The sequence below is a fragment of the Giraffa tippelskirchi genome, chromosome 6, assembly GCF_054371585.1.
Source record: "Giraffa tippelskirchi isolate mGirTip1 chromosome 6, T2T-mGirTip1v1.2.pri, whole genome shotgun sequence".
Taxonomy (NCBI): Eukaryota; Metazoa; Chordata; class Mammalia; order Artiodactyla; family Giraffidae; genus Giraffa; species Giraffa tippelskirchi.
Window position 1 is genome coordinate 117,789,299 of NC_137280.1, and position 24,298 is coordinate 117,813,596.

At 36.8% G+C, this 24,298-nt stretch overlaps 1 protein-coding gene and 1 long non-coding RNA gene across 29 annotated transcripts in view; one reads left to right on the forward strand and one right to left on the reverse strand.

Annotated features, from left to right (window-relative positions):
• Nucleotides 1–24,298, reverse strand: part of AFF4 (ALF transcription elongation factor 4) — a 93,036-nt gene that overhangs the window by 20,123 nt on the left and 48,615 nt on the right. For 16 of the 28 annotated variants that reach the window (XM_081502784.1, XM_081502791.1, XM_081502792.1 and 13 more), the window contains 7 exons: nt 23,853–23,939; nt 9,285–9,321; nt 7,292–7,340; nt 5,079–5,133; nt 4,580–4,617; nt 4,009–4,171; nt 2,624–3,541 (listed from right to left, as the gene is read on the reverse strand). In XM_081502784.1, the coding sequence (XP_081358910.1) occupies nt 2,624–3,541; nt 4,009–4,171; nt 4,580–4,617; nt 5,079–5,133; nt 7,292–7,340; nt 9,285–9,321; nt 23,853–23,939 (1,347 nt within the window). Of the gene's footprint in view, nt 1–2,623; nt 3,542–4,008; nt 4,172–4,579; nt 4,618–5,078; nt 5,134–7,291; nt 7,372–9,284; nt 9,322–23,852; nt 23,940–24,298 lie in introns of all 28 variants that reach the window. The other 12 variants (XM_081502802.1, XM_081502807.1, XM_081502806.1 and 9 more) reach the window with 2 other exon arrangements.
• Nucleotides 15,476–20,359, forward strand: LOC145510719 (uncharacterized). The gene is made up of 2 exons (XR_014057233.1): nt 15,476–17,725; nt 18,933–20,359. It is a non-coding gene; the product is annotated as an uncharacterized LOC145510719 (long non-coding RNA).

Sequence of the window (24,298 nt, forward strand, 5' to 3'; positions counted from 1 at the left end):
TGAGGAGGGGGGATGAGATAATTAAGATAATTCACATACCATAAAATTCATCTATGTTGTAAGATTATTTGTCAATATTTTATTTCTTTTTAATGAATGAATATATTCCCTTGTATGGATATACCACCTTTTATTTATCCATTCATCATTCGAATTTTTCCTACTTTTCAAGTATAGGTTTTTGTGTGGACATGTTTTCATTGTTCTTGGGTATGTACGTAGGAATGAAATTTCTGAGTCATAAGGTAATACCGTCTATTTACTTTTTGAGGAACTGCTAAACTCTGTCCCAAAGTGGCTACATTACTTTACATTCCCACCGGCACTGTTGTTCTCCACATCTTCACCAACACTTGTTACTGTCCATCTTTTTGCTTTTAGCCAAGACTAATGATTTTTGAAAAACTTTTTTGCTGAAACAAAAGCTATGGACCTATCTATAATCACCAAGCTACTATGCTTGGGGAATTTAAGTTTTCCTATTGATTTAAATATCAGGGCACAAATATTGCAAACATCCTGCCAAACAAAAGAATTAGTTCCCATACACAAATGATTAGAGTTGGACATGTGAGAACATGAGAAAAAGGAATCCACATCTTTCATTATCCTTGGCTGGTCTTTTTCTCAGTATTATCTGCTTTATCTTCAAGAATAATTTTACCAAAGCAACAAATCTCAAAAATGATCACTGGGAAATACCCTGGTGGTCCAGTGGTTAGGACTCAGTGCTTTCACTGTTGGGGCCTGGGATCAATCCCTGGTGAGGGAACTAAGATCCTGCAAGTTGTATGGCATTCTAGGGGAAAAAAATAATCATCACCAAGTTTCCTGGTGATATACATTTTATAAAATCAAAATTTCATTTACAGGTATTGCTATAAAAAAACTTGTGAGGACTATATGCCAATGAGATGTGGGGGAGGTAAGGAGATATGCTTCGTCGCTCAGTTGTGTCCAGCTGTTGGCGACTCCATGGGACTGTAGCCCTCCAGGCTCCTCTGTCCATGGGATTCTCCAGGCAAGAATACTGGAGTGGGTTGCCATTTCCTTCTCCAAAGGAGATACGGGACACTCCTTTTAGAGGAAGGGGATTTTTTTTTAATTACAAGTTATGCATATTGTAAAATTTTAAACAAGAGTAAAATACACTCAGTATATTATGTTTTAAATATCTGAAAAAGTTTACAAAGAATTTGTAATACCTTTTAAAAGATAAAAAAAACGTTTTTTTTATTCCATAAGAAACATTTTATTTTTTTAAGGAGCAGAATCTATCATATACAAGCTCTTATGTCGTATAATTTCTATGAATTATATAGAATAATATAAAATCTCATAACTAAGTCCAGCAATCTGAGACTGTGGGCTCTAGAATCCAGCAGCCCTGAAGAGTTTACCAGTTGAATAAAGCATCCCTTTACTACAATAATGGAAGCTCTTAGCTACAGTACTGAAAGTAGGAAGCTTCAGTTTTCTAGAAATTCAAATTTTAAAAAATCTTCAACTTTTGAAGATGCAAAAAAACCAGAAGTGTTATTCTCATTTGTCCAAATATATCAGCAACAGCACACAGTACTGTGGTTTTAAGGAAAAAAGAGGGAAAATCACAGGCTCATTTCATTTTAAGAAAATGCTACATTCCTCCTGTCCTCCTATAGGAGGTTCTCAAGGTTAACTGGGACTGGGATTTTGTTCTGAGTCCACCTGGTATCCCGTTCACCTGCTCATGTTTTCAATCTCTTACAATCGCATTCACACATGTGTATCAAGGGAAATTATACTATTCTTCAATACAAATTAGTAAAATGTACTCTCCTCTAAAGATTTCTCACTAAAGTTGAGAGATCACACTTCTTTCCAAAAAATCTGTCTCTATACGTAAGTTTTTCAGCTCCGTTATATGTCCATTATTGTCCAGCACAAATATCCATGAATTTTCACATTTCCTAGGTCTAAAAAAAGCTGACCTTAAAAGTATATACCAAGCTTTGTCTGTAAATCCAAATTATCTTGGAATTATTTAGGGATGAGAGCTGGCTATGTGCCAGCAGATGTTTTTAATTCTGAACTTGCATATATGGGTATCTGAAAAAGCAGAAAAGCTATGGCACAGCTATGTACAATGGATTGGTGAAATTCTTAAGGACATGTTAACATTGGTGAATCAATTTACTAGCTGGAATTTGTGATCTAAAACATGTGACTTGGTCTGCATATAAGACAGAAGAAAGTGTTATGAAGTGTGACAACCTGGAGAGTACATATCCCAACTAAAGACATTTAAAACCAAAATTTTAAGAATGTTGAGAAGGCCAGTTTGCAATCTTTGCTTCATTCTCACCTCTATACTGGCCAGCACACACTATGAACAGATGCACTGGTTCATTTCTTATCTGATTAGAAACTATAATTCTTTACTAAAGGAGACAGAGAGAGGGACAGTGGTCCTCAAGAGACTCTTATGTCTACTGCCTCATCAGGGCTTTAGGCTCACCTCTATTTTCCCTCATAGCTATGAATCAACTAGCTAGTTTTTGGCTTAATGAGATTTCCAATGCATTTTAGAGGATGATATTCACACAACAACAACAACAAGAACAACAAAAAACCCATTACAAACCTTATGTTTCCTCTTGCCTTTGTTGGAAACTTTCTCTGAGGCTTGTTTCTGAGCCTCTCTTGTGTGCTTTTCTGGCACATTTTTCTTTTCCCCCTTGGGTGGCTCTGTTTCTTTGTAAGGCTTTCCTGGTATTCTAGTCAAGAGATTCAGGTCAATCTTCACAATAAGTGGATACCTGTCATCAGGCTCACTGAGGGGTGAAAGAAGTTCCTTCTCTTCCATAGGAGAGAACATTCGTTGCCGAAAAAAGCTATCTTCTTCCTCCACCGAGGAGGGTTTAACGGGAGTCCTATTACTCTCAGGGTACTTAGGAGTTTGTGAGGAAGGAGGAAGGCTCTCGCTTTCATCCGAATCTGAGGATGAGGTATCTGTTTCTATAATTTCCCTTGATTTCTGGGAAGATTTACTTGTTGACTTGTATTTCTTTTTCTCTGCTGAAGGTCGAGGGGAAGATTTGGACTCCTTTTTTATATTGGGTTTTCTTGAGCCTTTGGTGGCTGCTTTGTGTCTGCTGGAGGGCATGCTGGTAGCCATGTCTACAGGAGTTTCACTCTCTATCTTCAGGCCTCCACGGGGCTCTTCAGCAGCTGCCTTCTCAGTCTTTTTGGGTTGTTTTTTTCCTACAGTTCTCCTCTGTGCTGTGCTGTCACTCTGGGCAGGAGACTTTTGCCTCCCACGCCCACTTTCTGATCCCTTTTGGACAGTTTTGGAGTCTCGTCCAGGAGTAGCAGAACTTGTTTCTTTAGGACCACCTGGATCTGTGTAGCTATTCCCTGTGCCCTGTTCTCGGCCTTCCTTTTTATAGCCTTGAGATGATGGGATATTACTGTCCACAGAAGAAGCTGGTGACACTTTATGTGGATTTACTTTATTCAGCCAGTTATCAAGTTGCCATTTATTTGTGGGAGGTGGTTCAGGCTGAAAAACAGGGAAAGAAGTATGCTTTTTCAGTACTGAAACTTTCTCCTTTCTTTATAATCTCAAGGAAGAGGAAAAAACATAATGCCTAATACCACAAAAGCATTTGTTTTTCATAGTTCTAACTGAACCAAAGCAAAAGGCTAATAATAATAATAGTTCTAATCACTTGAATGAGAAGATAAGCTAATTATTATATATATAGCCTTTAATATTAAATAGCCCTGTCAGGAACCATACAGTACATTTAATTCCAGAAAGCAAACAAACGATGTAGGCACCAACAGAGATTTTAAACCACATTTTATCAAGCTATAGTGAATTTATACTATTTAAGACTTCTTTTCACCATAACTAAATAACATGAGTCATCAGGTTGAAACAAAAATAAAGCTCAAAGTAAATACTGGGCATCACCAAGGGCCTTCAGAGTGCCTACAGAAGGGACCCTCTTGCTTCCCTCTCACCTCAGGAGATGCACTCTGGGATGGCTCATTTGCCTCACTGTCACTGGAACTACTTTCACTCTCTGAGTCAGATCCAGAGCTGCTTTCAGATCCACTGTGGCTGCTAGAATCATCCCTGGAGTTATCTGCCCCTTCACTATTATGGTGTGAAGGTTCAGAGTTACTAAAAGAAATAAAAAATATAAATGACCAAAAGATATTTTTTTTAAGAATGACAACAGGTAAGCATTCAAAGTTGACACTCCACTTTATTTAAAATGTTTACTATTTGTTAAGCTCTTCAAATTCTATGATTCTAGAACTTCATTATAAATGAAATAAATACTTCCTTAAAAAGTTTCTGAAATGCAGCATTAGCCATTAGTACTCACCTTTAAAAAAAAGCTTTACTGGGGTACAAAATACTCTAAAATCCATTTATTTTAAGCACACAACTCACAATGATTTTTAGTTAATTTACAGAGTTGTAATAATAATATTTACTTTATAAGGTCAATTACTTTATCACTACACACTGTTATTAGATTGACCCTTCCACTCTAAATAAAACAAAAAATAAAAGGATGCCTACCTTCCTGGTGTACTCCTTGGCATTGTCTTATCACAATCCTAAAATTAAAACATGAGAGGAAATCTATAAATGAATCAATAGTACTTTATCTGCTTAATGTGAACAATACGTGAAATCTTAATAGAAAAACTTTCTTCTCTAATATATGCATCAATGGTCACTTAACACTTATGAAACACTGTATTTACCTGAAGAATAACGAATTGCCAGGATAAGATTAAAAGCTGTGTTAATAGTTCTTCTTGTCAACAATCTCATGCTTCATGAGGATGTTCTGATATATGGTAAGTAATAAAGAAAAGCCATTTTTGAAAAAAAATAAGGGGAAAAAATGGAGGTTTAAAGACAGAGCGGGAAACTGTAACATTCTGGTGTTAGAAGAGCAGGAATGAACTTATTTTAAATACCTGGATCATAAATATATTATTCAATTATAATTCTTGTAAAATACAATAAAAACAAACACTGTATGAAACTAGTAAATCATAAGTAGACATACCTGTTCCCCATCACTGTCTTCACTGCTGCTTAGTTTTAAGTCATCTTTTAACATACTAGAAGGAAAAGACAGAAAGGATAATTATTTTGGGAATTTCATCATGGCATAGCAGAGTATTAGATATTCAACAATAATTCTAGAAATAATCACCATGGTAGCCAAAGATTTAATTGAAAAATAAAGAAAAGACCCAGTAAATCTTACTCTGTCTGGTTTGGTTTATATCCAGAGTAAAAAACTGAGAAAGATGAAATTTAACAATTTCAATTTTGGAAGCTCTAACTTTTCCATAAGTAAAAATTCATCTTTCTTTTCTAATTAAATAAAACTCTTATACTCACTTCTGTTATCTCTAATTTTTCTCTAATTGCTTATATACAAACTCATTCATTATTAAAACAAATTACCGTACTCATACCCAATAGTCCACTAGAGGAATATGACTCTCAAAAAGAAGGAAGATAAAATGAAAGCATCAGCAATTCTCTTTCACTATCCCCAATGTTTTATGAAGAGATATGTACACTTGGGTAATTGTGAAAATCAGAACACACAAAGTGCTAGTTCATAAATGCCTTGCTATGAAAGATGAGTGCTCTTCAGAGGTGTACAATTTTGGGTAAGAACCTTGGTTATACAAGAGAAATAACCATGTATGAATTAAAAATAACTCCACAGTCCAAATCTTTCTTAATCAAAATTCAAATCAACTATTAAAAAAACACAAATAAATATTTTAAGTTAACAGTTCCTGGAATTAATTTTTAAAAGTAAAATTACAAATTTAAATTTTCCTTAAGGCCACAGAATCAAAATCAAAATTAAAAACTGAGTAATGAATCACAAAACACTCCTTGCTTTTTTATAAGAAAGGAAAAATTAACACAAACCTTAGGGAAAACTAGAAAATGTTTGATTTCTATCACCACTAGTTACATTACCTTTCTTCTCAAAATTTCCTGACAGTCTCCAATGAATGGAAAGGAGCTCTTCTTTCACTCCTACTACTACTAGTACTCTCCCCTCAAAGCTTAATTTGAGTTTCTAAATCTGATCCCAAATTCAGAGTTTCACATAAAAGACCACCTTGATACAAAGTAACCAGATGATTATAGAACAATGAAATCTGTTCTAAGGATGACCAAATAAGTGGGACAGATAAAAAAAAGTCTTCATTTGGTCAAGGTCTCAGTACATCTCTATGACTGATTTCCTATAAAGAAATGTACTTACTCTGAATTCTCTCAGCCCTTATGATTTAATAATGGCAGGTCAATGAACCTGTTTACACATGTGAATATGTCAAAGCTTTTACCATACTGCTTAAGGTACTGGATGCTCTTGTTCCCTCAGAAACCAAAGTAATCTACACATATATGGTAAGCTCACATCGGTTTTCTGCATATGAATAAATATGATAAATAGAAATTTACATAATTTGAACTCTTCAGCAGTCAGGTGAAATTTCTTGCATTCATGTATTTTCATTCTCACTCAATTCCCACTATGTTCAGCTGAAGAGGTTGAAGTTATCAGTATAGACTGTGGTTATACTGTTTATTCACTTCCTTTAGAATTTTGTTTCAATCACTGGATTAACTTGTGGTCTCAGGAATTCAGTAGAAGTTCATTCTTTAAGTTGGAATTTATTCATCCAATATACCACTCTACTACATTTTGATACATATTTCTGGGTCTACCTATAAAATAAAAGTAGGAAAACAACACAGACAGTATGAACTACGCTACTTTAACATTCTACATTTTGTGGTCAAATAGAGGGCTTTACTAAGAAGAATCCTGTATTTTTTCACGTGTTTTTTTGTTTGTTTTTTTAAACAAACTATCAACATGAACACTTCTGAAAGATAAGAAAAAAGTGTAATCATAGAGCAGGGGTAGGTAAACTATGGCCCCACAAGCCAAATCTAGGCCTGTTTTGTAAAGAAAGTTTTAACTGGAACATAACTGCAGCCACAGTCTCTGGCTGCTTTTATGGTACAACAGCAAAGTTGAGTAGTTGAGATAGAAACCATCTGGACCCTAAAGTCTAATAAACTATTTCACTATCTGGTCCTTTACATAAAAGTTTGCCTACCCATGCCTTAAAAGATTAAACACATATTTCTAAGTGTTCTAGGTATCCAGATACTACTAGTTAGACTTTGAGCAAAAAAAAGACAAACATTAAACTTATTAAGCAATAAACTTACGATTTAGACTGGTGTGCATTTGAAGTTTTAGAAGAAGGATTATATCTTTCTGGAGCAAAAAGAAATGCAGACATCAGCAACTATAGTATGGCTACTTATATTTTAAAATGTCTACCTATATAACCTCAAAGAAATATAAATCAAAACAATGGGATATAATTCTTCACCCATGAAATTGGTAACACTTTAATGTACATAATAGGAGAAGGCAATGGCACCCCACTCCAGTACTCTTGCCTGGACAATCCCACGGACGGAGGAGCCTGGTAGGCTGCAGTCCATGGGGTCGTGAAGAGTCAGACACGACTGAGCGACTTCACTTTCACTTTTGACTTTCACGCATTGGAGAAGGAAATGGCAACCCACTCTGGTGTTCTTGCCTGGAGAATCCCAGGGACGGCGGAGCCTGGTGGGCTGCCGTCTATGGGGTCGCACAGAGTCGGACACGACTGAAGCGACTTAGTAGTAGTAGTAGTAATGTACATAATATGCAATACTGGTGGAAACAGGCTTGTCACATGTTATTGGTAGGACTGTAAATTCATACAATCTTTCTGGAGGGCAATTTGATAATATTATCTTACCAATACTGTAAATGCACATATCCACTGACCTAGTGGTTAAAAGGAAATGAATTTACACTACAAGTACATCTGGAGGAATACATACACACAAATAAACACTCACACAGTTTATTATAGTATGGTTTGCAACAGCAAAACTGGAAACCGATGCCCATCTACAGGGGATTACATAAATACATTAGGATAGTTTCAATAATATAACACCTTTTTGTTTTTAAAAAGAATAAACTAGAGCTTTATACTGATATTAAAAAAAAAAGTGACAGTGTTAGTCACTCAGTCATGTCCGACTCTTTGTGAGCCCATGGACTGTAGCCCGCCAGGCTCCCCTATCCATAGGGAGACACCAGGCAAGAATACAGGAGTGGGTTGCCATGCCCTCCTCCAGGGGATCTTCCCAACCCAGGGATCAAAAACCCAGGTCTCCTGCATTGCAGGCAGATTCTTTACTGTCTGAGCCACCAGGGAAGCCCATACTGATATAAAGACAGTTTTAAAACAAATTAAGTGAAAAACACAGGTAATAAAGAGTAGGTGCAGCTTATGGTCCCATTTGCCCATAGTTAGCTATGGGCAGAGAGAATGGGGGAAGAGGAGTAGAAGAAAAGAGATACTTTTAAAAGATTTTAAGAGAAAATGAATACTTTCTGGCCTACAGTTAGTTATTTACTATATATTTATAATGCTGGGTCCTTTTTTCCTATTTGTAGCTTTAAGACAGAACAAAGAAATAGTTACATAAGATTTGTTAACCTTAAAATGGATATTCTTCTAGTTTAACCTCTGCTTTAAGATCACTAAAGTCAACAAACTAAGGACTAAAAAGCTCCACATTTTAATCTCTCTAAATAGCTTATTACCAGAGTAAATGTATCTGAGAAGTTACTGCTCTTGGCAAAAGAACATTTGGTTTTTTTTAGAGAGCTTTATGGTGAAGCCCAGACATTTGCAAGGTTCCTGACCTTACCACTACCAATTCATACAGCCATCAATTTGTGGAACCACACTGAAATTCCCCAAAGCTATCTTCCCCTCAAGTTCTTCTGAGAGACCAAGAGAGTGGAGGTAGACAGGGATTTTGTAGCAGACATCAGACTTTCTTCCCAGCTAAAAAGACCCAGAAAGAATAGAATGGCTCTTGGGGATATGAGGTGGCCATCAAATTGAACTCATGAGGTCTGAACTATTAGTTCAAATACTTAATAAACATAGCTTATTTGATACCAAGTGATTTATAATTCTTCATTTTTTAAGCTAAGATTCAGTTCAACCCATTACTAATCATCAGATCATAAACACTGGGATAAGATACACAAAAGAGTTATTAAAGAAACATATGATGTGACCACAAGAAATGAATGTGCAATGAACAGCTTAACATAAAAACCAAGAGGAAAAGAAATACTCACTTTGTTCTCCAGGGCCAAAACTGGACTGCTGAGACTCCTGCGAAAAAGGGACATAAAATTATATAGTGACATTAAGAGAAAAAGGTTCATTAGAGAAAAATACTTCACATTAAACTACTCAATTCCAACTAATTCAATGGAAGATTCTGTTGAGTTACTAAGAATGCATAAAATACAAAAGCAAAAACAAAACAAACAAAAACAGAATGCATAAAAGAAAAAAAAACACCGAAAGAATTTAATGATCCCATCTGATCAGCTTCACCAATTCAATGGTCAGTAGCAGAGCTTCCCAGAGCCTTAATACAGAAAAGTACCAATCTATGTAACAGTCATTTGTTTTTAGCAGCATCCTTAGCACTCATATCCTAATTTAATTCTTGGTCTTAAGAAAATGTTATTTTTTAAAGAATACTAATAATGATATATTAAAGTGAAAATAGTTATGCAAACTACATATACTCAAAACATACCACTATTATGAACTAGTAACCCCTTCACAGTTATTTCCATGTCATTTTACTCCCCCTCCCTGCTCCCAATATCTCATAATCAGCAACTTGAGGAAGAGATTTGCCATACTCATTTTACATACTTCTTTGTAAGCCCTATACTAGCACTGTGCCTGGTACTCAGCAAGCATCAGTAAAAAGAAAGCCAAAATGTCCAGGAAAGAAACTTTTCAAACTCAACTTTCAAGATGAGAACAGCTGTTTCACAAGTGCAAGTTGTACATTTTTCTAGGTTAAGTCTGTGGTACACAGTGCAGCACACGAAGATTACACAAACATCCCTAATCTCCTCAAAAGCTTACTTAAAAATAAGTATAATCTAAGAATGACAGAATTATCTGTGAAAGAGAAATCCAAGCAGTATCAAACCTAACATATAGTTTTGCTGTTTAAAAATACTTTAAACCTACATCAGCTGTCAACTGATTTTCAACAAGGGTGTGAAGATCTTCCAACACAGAAAGAATACTCTTTTCAACAAAAGGTGCTAGGACAAGTGAATAGTCATAAGCAAAAGAATGAAGTCGGGTCCTTACCACAGACAATATTAAAAAAATTAACCTGGAATAGATCAAAGACCTATATCTAAGAGATAAAACTACAAACTCTTGGAACAAAATGCAGTGCCAAATCTTAATGACCTTGGATTTAGCAAAGAATTCTTATATATGACACCAAAAGCGCATGACATGAAAGAAATAGATAATTGGATTTCATAAAAATTAAGAACTTTTGTGCTTTAAAGGACACCATCAAGAAAGTGAAAAGACAACAAACAAATTGAGGAGAAAATATTTGCAAATCATACATCTGATAAGAGACTGGTATCTACAATATATAAAAAGCCGTTATAACTCAATGCTAAAAGTCAAGTAACCCAATGAAAAAATTGGGTAAAGGATCTGACTATACATTTTCCCAAGAAATGTGGCCAGAAAGCATATAAAAAGATGTTTGACTTCATTTGTCATTGGGAGGAAATGCAAATCAAATTGACAATGAAATATCATTTCACACTCACTAGGATGACTAGAATCAAAAAGATAGATAACCACAGTGTTGATAAGAATGTGGAGAAACTGAAAGCCTGATGGGAAATACTAAATGGTACATCTAGCTGCTTTGGAAAGCATTCTGGCAGTTCCTCAGATAATTAAACATAAGAGTTACAACATGATCCATCAATTCTGCCCCAGCTATATAACCGAGCGAACTGAAAACATGTCCACACAAAAAATTGTGCCCAAAGGTTTACAGAAGTAATAGTCATAGTAGCCAAAAGCCCAAAACAACCCAAATTTCCATCAGCTGTTGTTGTGTTAGACACTCAGTCGTGTCCGACTCTTTGTGACTCCATGGACTGCAGCCCACCAGGCTCCTCTGTCCCTGGGATTCTCCAGGCAAGAATACTGGAATGGGTTGCTATTTCCTTCTCCAAGAGATCTTCACAACCCAGGGATCAAACCTGGGTCTCCTTCATTGCAGGCAGATTCTTTACTGTCTGAGCCACTAGGGAAGCCCTCCATCAGGTGATGAATGTATAAACAAAATGATATACATCTAAACAATGGATTATTATTTGACCATAAAAAAAAAATGAAGGAACTGATACGTGCTATAACTTGGAAGAACCTTGAACATTATGTGAAGAGAAAGAATCCAGTTGCAAGAGACCATATATGATATGACTTCATTTACATGAAATGTCCAGAAAGGGGAAATCAACAGAGAGGACATATTGGTTGGGTAGGACAGGGAGGGGAACAGAAGGAAAAAGGTTGATAGCTAAATTTAGGGAGCTTCCTTTTGAGGTGATAAAAATGTTCTAAACATTAAAAAAAAATTCTTTTTCTCCATGTCACGTGGTTTGTGGGATCTTAGTTCCCTGACCTGGGATTGAATTCGGGCCCTTGTCAGTGAAAGTGCAGAGTCCTAAGCATTGGATCACCACAGATTTCCCAAAATGTTTAAAAATTCACTGCTATAATGGCTGTTCATATCTATAAATATGCTCAATACCATTTAACTGTATACTCTGAATGGGTGATTTGCATGATATGTGAATTCTATCTCAACAAAGCTATTCTAAAAAAGTCTTTAAATACATCAGTGACCAAGAGGTCATTCCTGTGAATCTTATTAAAAATGAAAAGAAGGATTTCCTTGGTGGTCCAGTGGCTACGACTCTGTGCTCCCAATATAGGGGGTCTGGGTTCAATCTCTGGTCAGGAAACTAGATCCTGCATGTCCCAACTATGACCCAGCGCAGCCAAACATTTATTTTTTTATATGTAAAGAATTCTCTACCTGGCCTTGAATGACTAATTGTCTTATACTCATCTACCTGTAAATGGTCTAACAGTTTAATAACCTAAGCTTTTAAGTAGTCACTTGATTCCTTTTTCTCACCTCTGACAATAGTCAGTCAGCTAGTGACCAAAAGCAACTGGAGGGACTTCCCTGGTGGTCCAGCGGTTAAGACTCCATGTTTCCAATGCAGGGGACATGAGTTTGATCCCTGTTTGGGGAATTAAGATCCTATGTGCCACACAGGTGGCCTAAAAAAAAACACAAAAACTATCAAATAAATAAGCAAATATGACTGGGTTATGTCTAGACTATCTACTTATATGCAACACCTTCTCCTCTCCATCTGTACTGCAAAGACATAGGTTCTTACCTTTTTTCATTTACAATGGTCATCTAACGGATCTTCCTGGCTCTAGTTTTTCTCTCTTTCACTCAACTATAGCCTCTAGTTGACCTTTCTAAAGTCCAAGTCTTAGTATATATTATTAATACTCCCCTATTTTTCACAGAGTGTACAATGGCTCTTCATTTTTCCTAAGGCTGAAACCCAAACTCCTTGATACACATTCACTCACATATCTAAGAACTGGAAAAACACAATAAGCAAAAACTGACACGGCCTTTGTCTTCATGGAACTTAATATCAATGAGTATTTTTACAACTACTCATGCAAATCAAGATAAAATAGCAACTGTGTTAAGTACAACAAAGGGCAAATGCTTACACAGTATTATAAAGTAATATAAAAATAACAATTATATTATTATGTGTGTGTACATGCACGTGCACATGAGAAACAAACATACAGATACACATACACACACACACCCCTGACCAGGAAAATGAGCAAAGGCTTCCCTGAGTAGGTACTGCTCAGGATGAAATTTGAAGAATATGTAGGAAGTAAACTGGGAAAGGATGAAAAACATAAGTGTTCAGGGTAGACAGAAAAACATGTGTAAAGGCAAGAAAGAATAGGAGCATAGCTAGTATAAAGAACTTCAAGGCAGCCCATGAGAGGAAAAGGTATAGAAGGAAGAGGGTTAAGAAATTAAACTCAGGACCAGAGAGGCTAAATCACATAGCTGATTTTTACAGACCATATTAAAGATTTGTGTGTGTGTGGGTGTGTGTGCAGTTTACTAAGCTGAAGAATTATACAAGTACATCTGCATACTGTGATGATTACCTTGGCTATTAAGTAGAGAACAGCTTTGAGAAATCTAGAATGGAAGTAAAGATATTTTTGTTAGGAGATAACTGCAGTAGTACAAATAGGAGATGACTACAGCTTAAAGATACTGGTCTCCAAGCTTTTTTGATCATGTACTCCCCACCACCAAGACATTCTTGCATTTGTATCTCCCAAGTATGTGTGTGCTCAGTTGCGTCTGACTTTTGTGACCCCATGAACCATAGCCCGTCAAGCTTCTCTGTCCATGGAATTTTCTAGACAAGCATATTGAAATGGGTTGCCATTTGCATTATTATTTAACTAGTATATATTATGTAAGACCAAAATATTAAAATTTTAAAGGGCTCAGATAAAATAATATTCTAGAGTAATTAAAAATTATATTTATCAATGGCAACAATGCTTTCCTTACATACACACAAAAATACAGTCTGACACTAAAACTGGTTTGATAATTGCTCCACCGGGTATCACAAAGATACAGCTAGACAAATGGAAGAGGTGCTATACTGAGTAAATCATGATACCAAAATTTCAATTGTGTAGATTAATATGCAAAAGTTTCTGTTGAAATTTAGCTAACAGATTTCCAATGGTCACTGACACAAAACAATTTCACAAGAAAATAAAAGGTTATGGTTTAGTATTTTTAGGAAATGGGTTCAAAACTCACCGAAGTTAGAAAATTCTGTTTCCAAGTCTTTAAAGCTTGCACATATGACAATCATCACAGTTTTTGTCAACAACAATAAAAAATACAGGACTTTCCTGGTGGTTCAGTGGTTAAGAATCCGCCTGCCAATGCAGGTGGCCCAGGTTTGATCCTTCATCCAGGAAGATTCCACATGCAACTTAAGCCCATGTACCCTAGAGTCTGTACTCCGCAAAAAGAGAAGCCACAGCAATACAATGAGAAACCCATGCACCACAACTAGAGAAAGTCTGTGCAGCAACAAAGACCCAGAGCAGCTATAAATAAATAACAATGGAAACACATAGTAATGACATTATTTTTAAAACGTTGCCTTCCTAACTTGAGGCAGTTACTTTTTCATTCATTGTTAGGACATCACTTTTATTCTAAGAAGAGGGTTTAATTTATTATTATCATTTTAAATATGCTATGAAAAGATCTAATCTATTTGGGACTTATGTGTGAAAGAGAGGGAGGGGAAGGAAAGGGAAAAAGGAAGGACGGAGGGAAGGAGAAGAGGGAAGGAGGGATAGAAAGGAAGGGAAAGAGGTATCTAATTCACTTTTAAGTGCGCCAACTCTTATTGTCATTAAACAAATAATCAGTGAACTTCTGGGTTAATATAAAAGGTATCTAGGAGTGCCACACCAGTTCTCCATGAAGGAAGGGGAGGAGAAATTATCTATACTTTAGGACTTAACTTTTCTCTGTTGTATCTTTCTTTGATATAAGTACACACACAAAAATAGCTTTTCAAGTATTTTATAACTGAAGTTACCAGGAGCCTGGTGGCTCAGATGGTAAAGAATATGCCTGCAATGCAGAAGACACAGGTTTGATTCCTGGGTCGGGAAGATCTCCTGGAGGAGGAAACGGCAACCCACTCCAGTATTCTTGCCTGGAGAATTGCATGGACAGAGGAGTCTGCGGGCTACAATCCATGGGGTCGCAAAGAGTTGGACACAACTAAGGGACTAACACACACACACGTAACTGAAAAGAGAAGCAAACAATATCTTAAACTGATACTACTACTAGAAGCACCTACACTTTCATCCATCTATATAGAGATAACTTTGTACACTACATGGTTTCTTCTAATATTTGTTTCTTAAATCTTTAGTTTTGCTTTCTAAGTCTGTTTCAATAGTGTTTCCTGACAAAGGAATGCATTTTAGTATGTTTTCTCTGTGCTCTCTCTGTACTGGATTTCAGTCATTTTCTTTGCAATAAAAAGACCAAGTTTTTAAACAAAGGGAGAACACTGGGAGAAACAACAAAAGAGGTTTTTAATAAAATCTTATTAGACTTGATTTATGTTAAAGGTTGTACTGAATACCACATAATTCAAAATGTCACTAAGTACAAATTATGATGCTTTCATCATTTTATCAGTTACTATCTCAAGGTATATGCTATATACACTAAAAGCAAGATAAATGATAAAAATGCGTGTCAAATTACTGCTGATAATCTGGATTTTTTCTTTTTTTTTCTGCTTATGGCATCTTTGTTTCCACTATGCAGTGGCAGATAAAGAGCTCATACTTGGAGATGGACAATCTCAACTTTGCCATTTTCTTGTTTGGTCAGAAAAGGATTTGTGTGTTATTTCCTTTTGATAGTTTCACTGCAGGTATGTCTTTTAAGCCATTTGTGCATTGGTGAAGATTACCTGAATTAAAATCAGTTAACACAATCCATAAATAATCTTAACAGAGCACACTTAAAACTGCAATATGCCACAGCTAGGAAGAACAAATGAACAAGAATAACTCTATCAACTTTTCCACATTGAAAAGACCTAAATTTCTCTTTGGATTCCTCATATACCAGACATAAAATGTGATCATCTGTCATTCAGATCAAGGAATAGAAATATGTACTTATTTCATTTTTGAGACAAAAAAAAAATTGGGTTTTTAGAACTAAAATATAAGAATAAAGTTTTCATCTCCCACCTCCCATTCTCCAATGCACACAACACTGGGATATATATTTTCCACTCTGGAGACTGTTGACTTACTACAGTGGTAACAACAAAGAGAGAAAAATGAATGAAATTGAAACACATTAAAGGAGTTAAAATCATTAGGACTTGGTGACAGTCTGTGAGGTGTGATAAAGAGGGAAATGTCAAACATAACTCATATAATCCTTTCTAGCTTCACTAAGATATGGAACAGTAGAAGAGAACCATGTTTGTTCTCTCTGCTTTTTGATTGGGAGAATCAAGAGTTCTCCTCATGTTTAACTATGCCTCCAATTAAACACCAACTAACATGTAATTTCTTGATCTGGATGAGTAGTGTATAGTGGAAGACAAGAAATAGTTAAACAATATTCAATGCTCACAAAAATTCCAATGAAGATAAAAAATGAAAAATGTTAACAGGAACTTCCAAAATGGGCCACTGATGATCTTAATGGCTTTAGTAAGGCATTGAGAGTGAAAAGCAAGATCAGATCGGACTGAGGATTGAGAGAAGGAAAGTATTAATAAACAGACAGCAAATATGAAACACTCTTTAATAAGCTTAACTTAATAAGTGGCTGCTGCTGCTAAGTCGCTTTAGTCGTGTCCGACTCTGTGCGACCCCATAGGTGGCAGCCCACCAGGCTCTGCCGTCCCTGGGAGTCTCTAGGCAAGAGTACTGGAGTGGGTTGCCACTGTCTTCTCCATTAATAAGTGGAGTGGCTAGTTAAGCTTAACTTAACAAGTAAATGACAGTGATTCACTAATAAACGAGCTCTCCAAATATGTTCTTAAATTCAGCTTCTCACCCATCACCATCAACTGCTCTTTCAGAACTGTTGTATGTGTGCTCAGTCACTCAGTTGTGTTCAACTCTTTGTGACCCCATGGAATGCAGCCCACCATGTTCCTCTGTTCATGGGATTTCCAGGAAAGAATACTGGAGTGGGCTGCCATTTCCTGCTCCAGGAATCAAACCCATGTCTCCGGAGTCTCCTGCACTGGCTGGTAGATTCTTTATCACTAAACCACCTGGGAAGCTGTTCAGACCTGTTGCTTAGCTGCTAAGTCATGTCTGACTCTTTGGACTATAGCCCATCAGCCTCCTCTGTCCTGGAATTTCCAAGGCAAGAATACTGGAGTGGGTTGCCATTTTCTCCCTCTAGGGAATCTTTCTGACCCAGGGATTGAACCCACATCACCCGTGTCTCCTACACTGCAGGCAGATTCTTTACCCACTAAGCCACCGGAGACCTGTTAATGGGTAGGAAATCCTCTCTGTTGTACTCCTCATCTTCCCATGTGATTATGGGAACTTACTTTCGGCACTTACTTCCTTTGTAACCCCAGTTATTGTCACCTTCTCAAGTGCCATCACTTGTCCCTTCTCTGTCTTTTCATTAGACCTAGCCCATATGGTTAGTACACAAGGAGAATAAATACCTATTGAAGCTTCACATAAAGCTTTAAGCTATATTACACATGAAACTACTGAAAATTCAGAGAATGAAACATGCTACAAAAAAGCCAAACCCTGGACTTCCTTGGTGGTCCAGTGGTTAAGACTCTACTTCAGGGGGTGAGGGTTTGATTCTTGGTCAGGGAACTTAAGATCCAGCATGTCACGTGGTGGGGCCAAAAAAAAAAAGCAAAACCCTGTATAAGCAACTTAGCCAAAGCAATAATCAGTAAGTAGCTAACTGAGCTGTTTCAGAAAGATAAAAAATCTAAACACAGTTCAGTTCAGTTCAGTTGTGTCCAACTCTTTGCGACCCCATGGAATGTAGCATGCCAGGCTTCCCTGTCCATCACCAACACCCAGAGCTTGCTCAAACTCATGTCCATCAAGTTGGTGATGCCATCCAACAATCTCATCCTCTGTCATCCCCTTCGACCCCTGGCTTCAATTTTTCCCATATCAGGGTCTTTTCTAATGAGTCTGTTTTTCGCATGAGGTGGCTAAAGTATTGGCGCTTCAGCATCATCCTTCCAATGAATATTCAGGACTGATTTCCTTTAGGATTGACTGGTTGGATCTCCCTGCAGTCCAAGGGACTCTCAAGAGTCTTCTCCAACACCACAGTTCAAAAGCATCAATTCTTCAGTGCTCAGCTTTCTTTATGGTCCAACTCTTTCATCCATACATGACTACTACAGAAACCATAGCTTTGACTAGGTGGACCTTTGTTGGCAAAGTAATGTCTCTGCTTTTTAATATGCTGTCTAGATTTGTCATAGCTTTTCTTCCAAGGAGCAAGCGTCTTTCAATTTCATGGCTATAGTCACCATATGCAGTGATTTTGGAGCCCAAGAAAAGAATCTCTCTCACTGTTCCCACTGTTTTCATTGTTTACTCAGGTAAATAGAGTTACCTGAGTATATATTAATATATCTAAATTCAGTCAACGAACATTTGCTGCTAAGTCACTTCAGTCGTGTCCGACTCTGTGCGACCCCATAGACGGCAGCCCAGCAGGCTCCCCCGTCCCTGGGATTCTCCAGGCAAGAATACTGGAGTGGGTTGCCATTTCCTTCTCCAGTGCATGAAAGGGAAAAGTGAAAGTGAAGTCGCTCAGTCGTGTCTGACTCTTAGTGATCCCATGGACTGCAGCCTACCAGGCTCCTCCGTCCATGGGATTTTCCAGGCAAGAGTACTGGAGTGGGGTGCCATTGCCTTCTCCCAGCGAACATTTACTGAATAGCTATTATGTGCCAGAAACTATTCTATTGGTACCATCTAAATGGCTCAGTGGTATATTTACAGCACGAAGAACATTGCCAGGGATTGTTCAAAACATACAGTTGAATATGAGTAAAGGTAGTCAAAAGCTTTAGTTCACTTCAAACTATTACTGGAAAATCTACCAACTTATCCCTAAGCACACTCATTCACTCTGCTTTCCCTCCTTTGAAAAAGAATGACATAATTATGCTCTGTGCATGCGTGCTCAGGCACTTCAGTTGTGTCCAACTCTGCGACCATATGGACACTATATAGCCCACCAGGCTCCTTTGTCCATGGGATTTTCCAGGCAAGAATACTGGAGGACAGGTTGCCATGCTGTCCTCCAGGGGATCGTCCTGACTCAGGGATCTCCTGCATTGCAGGTGGATTTTATACCCACTGAGCCACCTGGGAAGTTCTAATTGTGCTCCAAGGCAAATATTCTCTACTTGGGCACAAATTTCAATTCCTCTTGTGAAGATTTCCTAAGATTACCTTCTTTCTTTCCCACTTATCGCTTGCTTTTCCTTTTTAACAAAATCACTTTCATAAGCATCTAAGTATGATAAAATGCCCTCATCTTATAAAAAATACTCCCCAGACAATATCATCATACCCTTTTTTGGCACCACCACATTTCTCTGCTCCCTTCTACAGATAGTGCCTCAACATAAAATCTTCGTTTATATAATCACTGCCTCTAATACCTTTTTAGCCCACTGCAACCTTCTCTTGCCCTCATCTTTGTTAACTAAAAATATCACCAATAGAGAATACATTGTCAAAATTTCCCTGGTGGTCCAGAGGTTCAGAATCCCCCTTGCAAAGCAGTGGACATGGGTTCAATCCCTGGTCAGGGAACTAAGATCCCTCATGCTGCATGGCAACTAAGCTCACGTGCTACAACTACTGAGCCCCCCACTCCCGCCACAATTAATAGAGTCCAAGCACCGCATGTTGCAACAAAGGTCCCACGTGCCACAACTATGACCAGATGCAGTCAAATGAATAAAAATTTTAAAAAAGAATACACTGTCAAACACTGTATGATATCACTTACATGTGAAACCTAAAACATGAAACAAATGAACTTATCTAAGAAACAGGAACCAAATCACAGACATAAAGAACAGCATTGTGGTTGCCAAGGGGAAGGGGGGAGGGGACAGGAGAGGGATGGACTGGGAGTTTGGGATTAGCAGATACGAACTATTATAAACAGAATGGATAAACAACAAGGTCCTACTGTATAGCACAGGGAACTATATTCAATATCCCATGATAAACCATAATGGAAAAGAATATGAAGATGAATGTATATAAAACTGAATCAGTTTGGACTGTAGCCCATCAGACTCCTCTATCCATGAAATTTCCTAGGCAAGAATACCAGAGTGAGTTGCCATTTCCCCCCTGGAAAATCCTCAAATACTTGAAAATAAAACTACATGGTTCTAAATAACCCATGGGTCTAAGAAGAAGTCACAGAGGAAATTAGGGAAATATTTTGCACTGAATGATAATAAAAACACAGTATATCACTATTTGTGAGATACATTTTAAAAAAGGGCTTAGACTTTGGCCACCTCATGCGAAGAGTTGACTCATTGGAAAAGACCCTAATGCTGGGTAGGATTGGCGGCAGGAGGAGAAGGGGACGACAGAGGATGAGATGGTTGGATGGCATCACTGACTCGATGGACATGGGTTTGGGTAGACTCCGGGAGTTGGTGATGGACAGAGAGGCCCGGCGTGCTGCAATTCATGGGGTCGCAAAGAGTCGGACAAGACTAAGTGACTGAACTGAACTGGAGGGAAATGGATAGTTTTAAACACTTAAAAAAAGAAATGTTTATAATCCATGATCTAAGCTTCCAAATTCATAAGTCAGAAGAAAAGCAAGTGAAACCCAAAATAGGCAGAAAGAAGAAAATAATCACAATAAAAGCAAAAATCAAAGAAATAGGAAAACTGAAAAAGCTAAACGATGGAACTGACAATAAAACTGATAAATGACTAGCTAGACAGATCAAGGAAAACAAAAAGAGAAACTACAAATAACCAATAGCAGGGGAAAGAGAACTTTACTATAGATCTTACAGACATTAAAGAATAAGCATAGCTTATTAATGACACTGTGCCAATAAATCTGACTGAAAAGAAAAATATTACCAAAACTGACATAAGAAATAGAAAATTTGAATAGCTTTATATTTAATAAAGAAATAATAAGGAAATTTAATTTGTAATTTAAAATCTTCCAGTACAGAATACTAGGGGTACAGATAGCTTCACTGTTGAGTTATATTAAACACACAAGGAAGAATTAATGTTAATATTTCACAAACTATTTCAGAAAATAGAGATGAAGGGAACATTTCCTTGCTCCTTTTAAGAAGCCTGCACTATCCTGATATCAAACCAAAGACACTATTAGAAAAAAAAGAAAAAAGAAACCTATAAACATCACCCACTCAACGCTGGCATCACCGCCCCCCCACACCCCCACAGGGCAAAGGTGAAAAATCTGAACTAATATTTCAAAAAGAAGAATGGCCAATAAGCTCATAAAGAGGTTCAGCATCATTAGACATCAGGGAAATATAAATTAAAACCAGTATGAGATACTGGTAATGCCCAGTAAAATGGGTGAAACTAAAAAGAATGACAATACCAAATGTAGGATGTAAAACAAATGAAATCAGTCCTGAATATTCATTGGAAGGACTGATGCTGAAGCTGAAACTCCAATACTTTGGCCACCTGATACAAAGAACTGACTCACTAGAAAAGACTCTGTGGATGGGAAAGATTGAAGGTGGGAGGAGAAGGGGACGACAGAGGATGAGATGGTTGGATGGCATCAGTGACTCAATGGACATGAGTTTGAGTAAGCTCCAGGAGTTGGTGATGGACAGGGAAGCCTGGTATGCTGCAGTCCACGGGGTCACAAAGAGTCAGACACGACTGAGCGACTGAACTGAACTGAAAACAAATGAAACTATCACACTTGGCTGGGAAATGGGAGTGGGTAAGGTAGGAGTGATACAACCAATTTAGCACGCACTTGATACATAATCCAGAAATTCTACTTTTTTCTGTATGACTCAGTATACCCGTAAGACAAGAAAATACAAGTTCACACAAAGAACTGTTAGTCAATGTTTACAAATACTCAATTCTTAATAGGTCAAATCTAGAAACAACTCAATGTTTATCAACAGGTGAATGAATGAATAAATTTTGGTATTTTTATACAATGGAAATAAAAATGAACTATGAATATAAAGAAAAACATTACTGATACATTCAAGAACATGGAAGAATTCCAAAAGTATATACTGAGCAGAAGAATGCAAATATATATGCCAAAAATATATATACATTGTATGGATTACATTTATATGAAATTCAAGAGAAAGCAAAACTTACCTATAGTGACACAGAACAGAGAGCAATTGTGTGGGGCCAGTGGTGGGGGAGGCGGACTGGAAAGGAACTTGAGGGAACTTTGTGGGTTGAAGGAAATGTTCTAATTCTTAATTAACATGGTGATTACAAAGGTGCATATGTCTATCAAAACTCAGGCTGTACATTAAATGTGCATTTTTATGTGTAAACATAGCTGACTTACAAAGTAAAAAAGTGGTATGACACACATACATGCAGCAAATTTTATCTCTACCTCATAACACTCACAAAAATAAATGGAGCTAAATATAAACAAAGGAAATAAAACTGTAATCACATTAAAAGAAAAATAAGAAGTTATGTTTATGATCCTGGAGATGGAAAAACCTTCTTTAACAAGACATTAAAGATCAAAAGCTTTATACAAGAGAAAGATAAATTTATTCACCAACAAAATCTTTTAGACCATAAAACTTATATGGGCACTAAGGGGGAGAAACATTTGCAGTATGTGGAATAAATTATTCAAATCAAGAATTCAAACAAAACAACATAAAACAAAACCAGAAATTTTCCTAAAACTCATTAGGCAAAAGGTATAGCCTAAAGGGCAGAAGAAATAGGCCAATTAATCCACATAGACATTAAATGGATGACAAATCTGCAAAGATGATGAACCTCCCCAGCAATCTAGGCAATAGAATACTATTTCCTACTCAAAGGTTGGTGATTAAAATAACAAATTGCAGTGTGCATGTAAGGAATAAAAGGAAATACAAGTGCAGATTTTGACTAGCACAATTACCATAGAGGGAATTTGAGAATATATATTAACTATATACTCTCAATATTCAACAATTTTATTTCTTGCTTTTTACACAAAAGAAACTCATATGCACACAAGAAGGCATGAATAAAAGTTATCCACTACAGCAATGTTTACAGAAATGAAAACTTGGCAACAAGATAAATATCAAAGAGAAATGGCTAAATGAATTTAAGTTAAGATATAAAATGGATGCAATTAAAAGAACTGAATACCTCTATATGTAATATATTATATATAATAACATGAAAAAGTATCTAAGATCTATTGCTGACTGATTAAAAATATAGAATAATATATTTGTACAGAAATTAAACGAGAAAATGTTTTTATGTAATGATTCTATTATATGTACATACAAATGCATTTGAAAAGACTTGTAAAGGTATGCATGAAGTAGCTCTGGTGAGATGGAGGAGGCAGAATATGGAGAAGGCTATTATTAGGGGTCCTTTTTGCATGATTGGTGTAAGTATAAATTAATGTTTAAAAAAACAAATCTGTTGATTTTAGATGAGCTTAGAATTATCGTCTAAGAACTGTTACCACAGGCTATAAGTATGGTTGTTGCACCCTCTGGAAAGTAGTTCCTCATACAAACAGTTTGGGAAACCCTTACCATCTGTGGCCGAGAACATCATAATAGTTCACAACAAGCAGTGATGACCTCAAAGTCTCTATCACAAGTTGCCTTCAAAGATTTTCCAAGTTTCTCTCAATCTAAGTCAATCTCAATTCTATGGTCTAGTTTTACTTTCTTCATAGTAATTATCACTATCTGAAGTTACCTATTCATTCACTTATTTATTTACCTATCTCCCACTAAAATGGGAATGGCAAGATAATTCTGAATTCACATGATTTTAGTCAAGCCATTTAGAGTTTTCTTACAGTATAAAGACACATTTTATTTACTTACCTTAGTTGGAAAAGGAAATTTGGAAGGTTCTGTTTTGCATGGTGTATGAATAGCCGTTAGAGGGGGAGGCCATGAATGCGTCATCTCCTGAAATGTAATTATTACAGTTTGTTTTCAAGCAGGTCAAGGATAAAAATTACACAGCTAAAAACCAGATCTGTATTATAAATGCTGGTTTTGTGACTGCTCCTCCAAAGTTGTACATATTTAATCAATAAATATTAATTAAGCACAATGTGTGCAAGGCACTATGGGGTAGGTAACAGGAAGATAGTTTATACTCTGACTTCAAGGAGGTTATACTTAAGGTGATAAGACCTGTGAATAGTTACAGAAATCAGCCTGTAACCAAATACAGGGCACACAGTAAAATGCTATTAAGGAAGAGCTTGCTGTGGGAGTGGGAAAAGGGGGATAACAGCAGAAAAGCAGCCAGCTTTTACTGT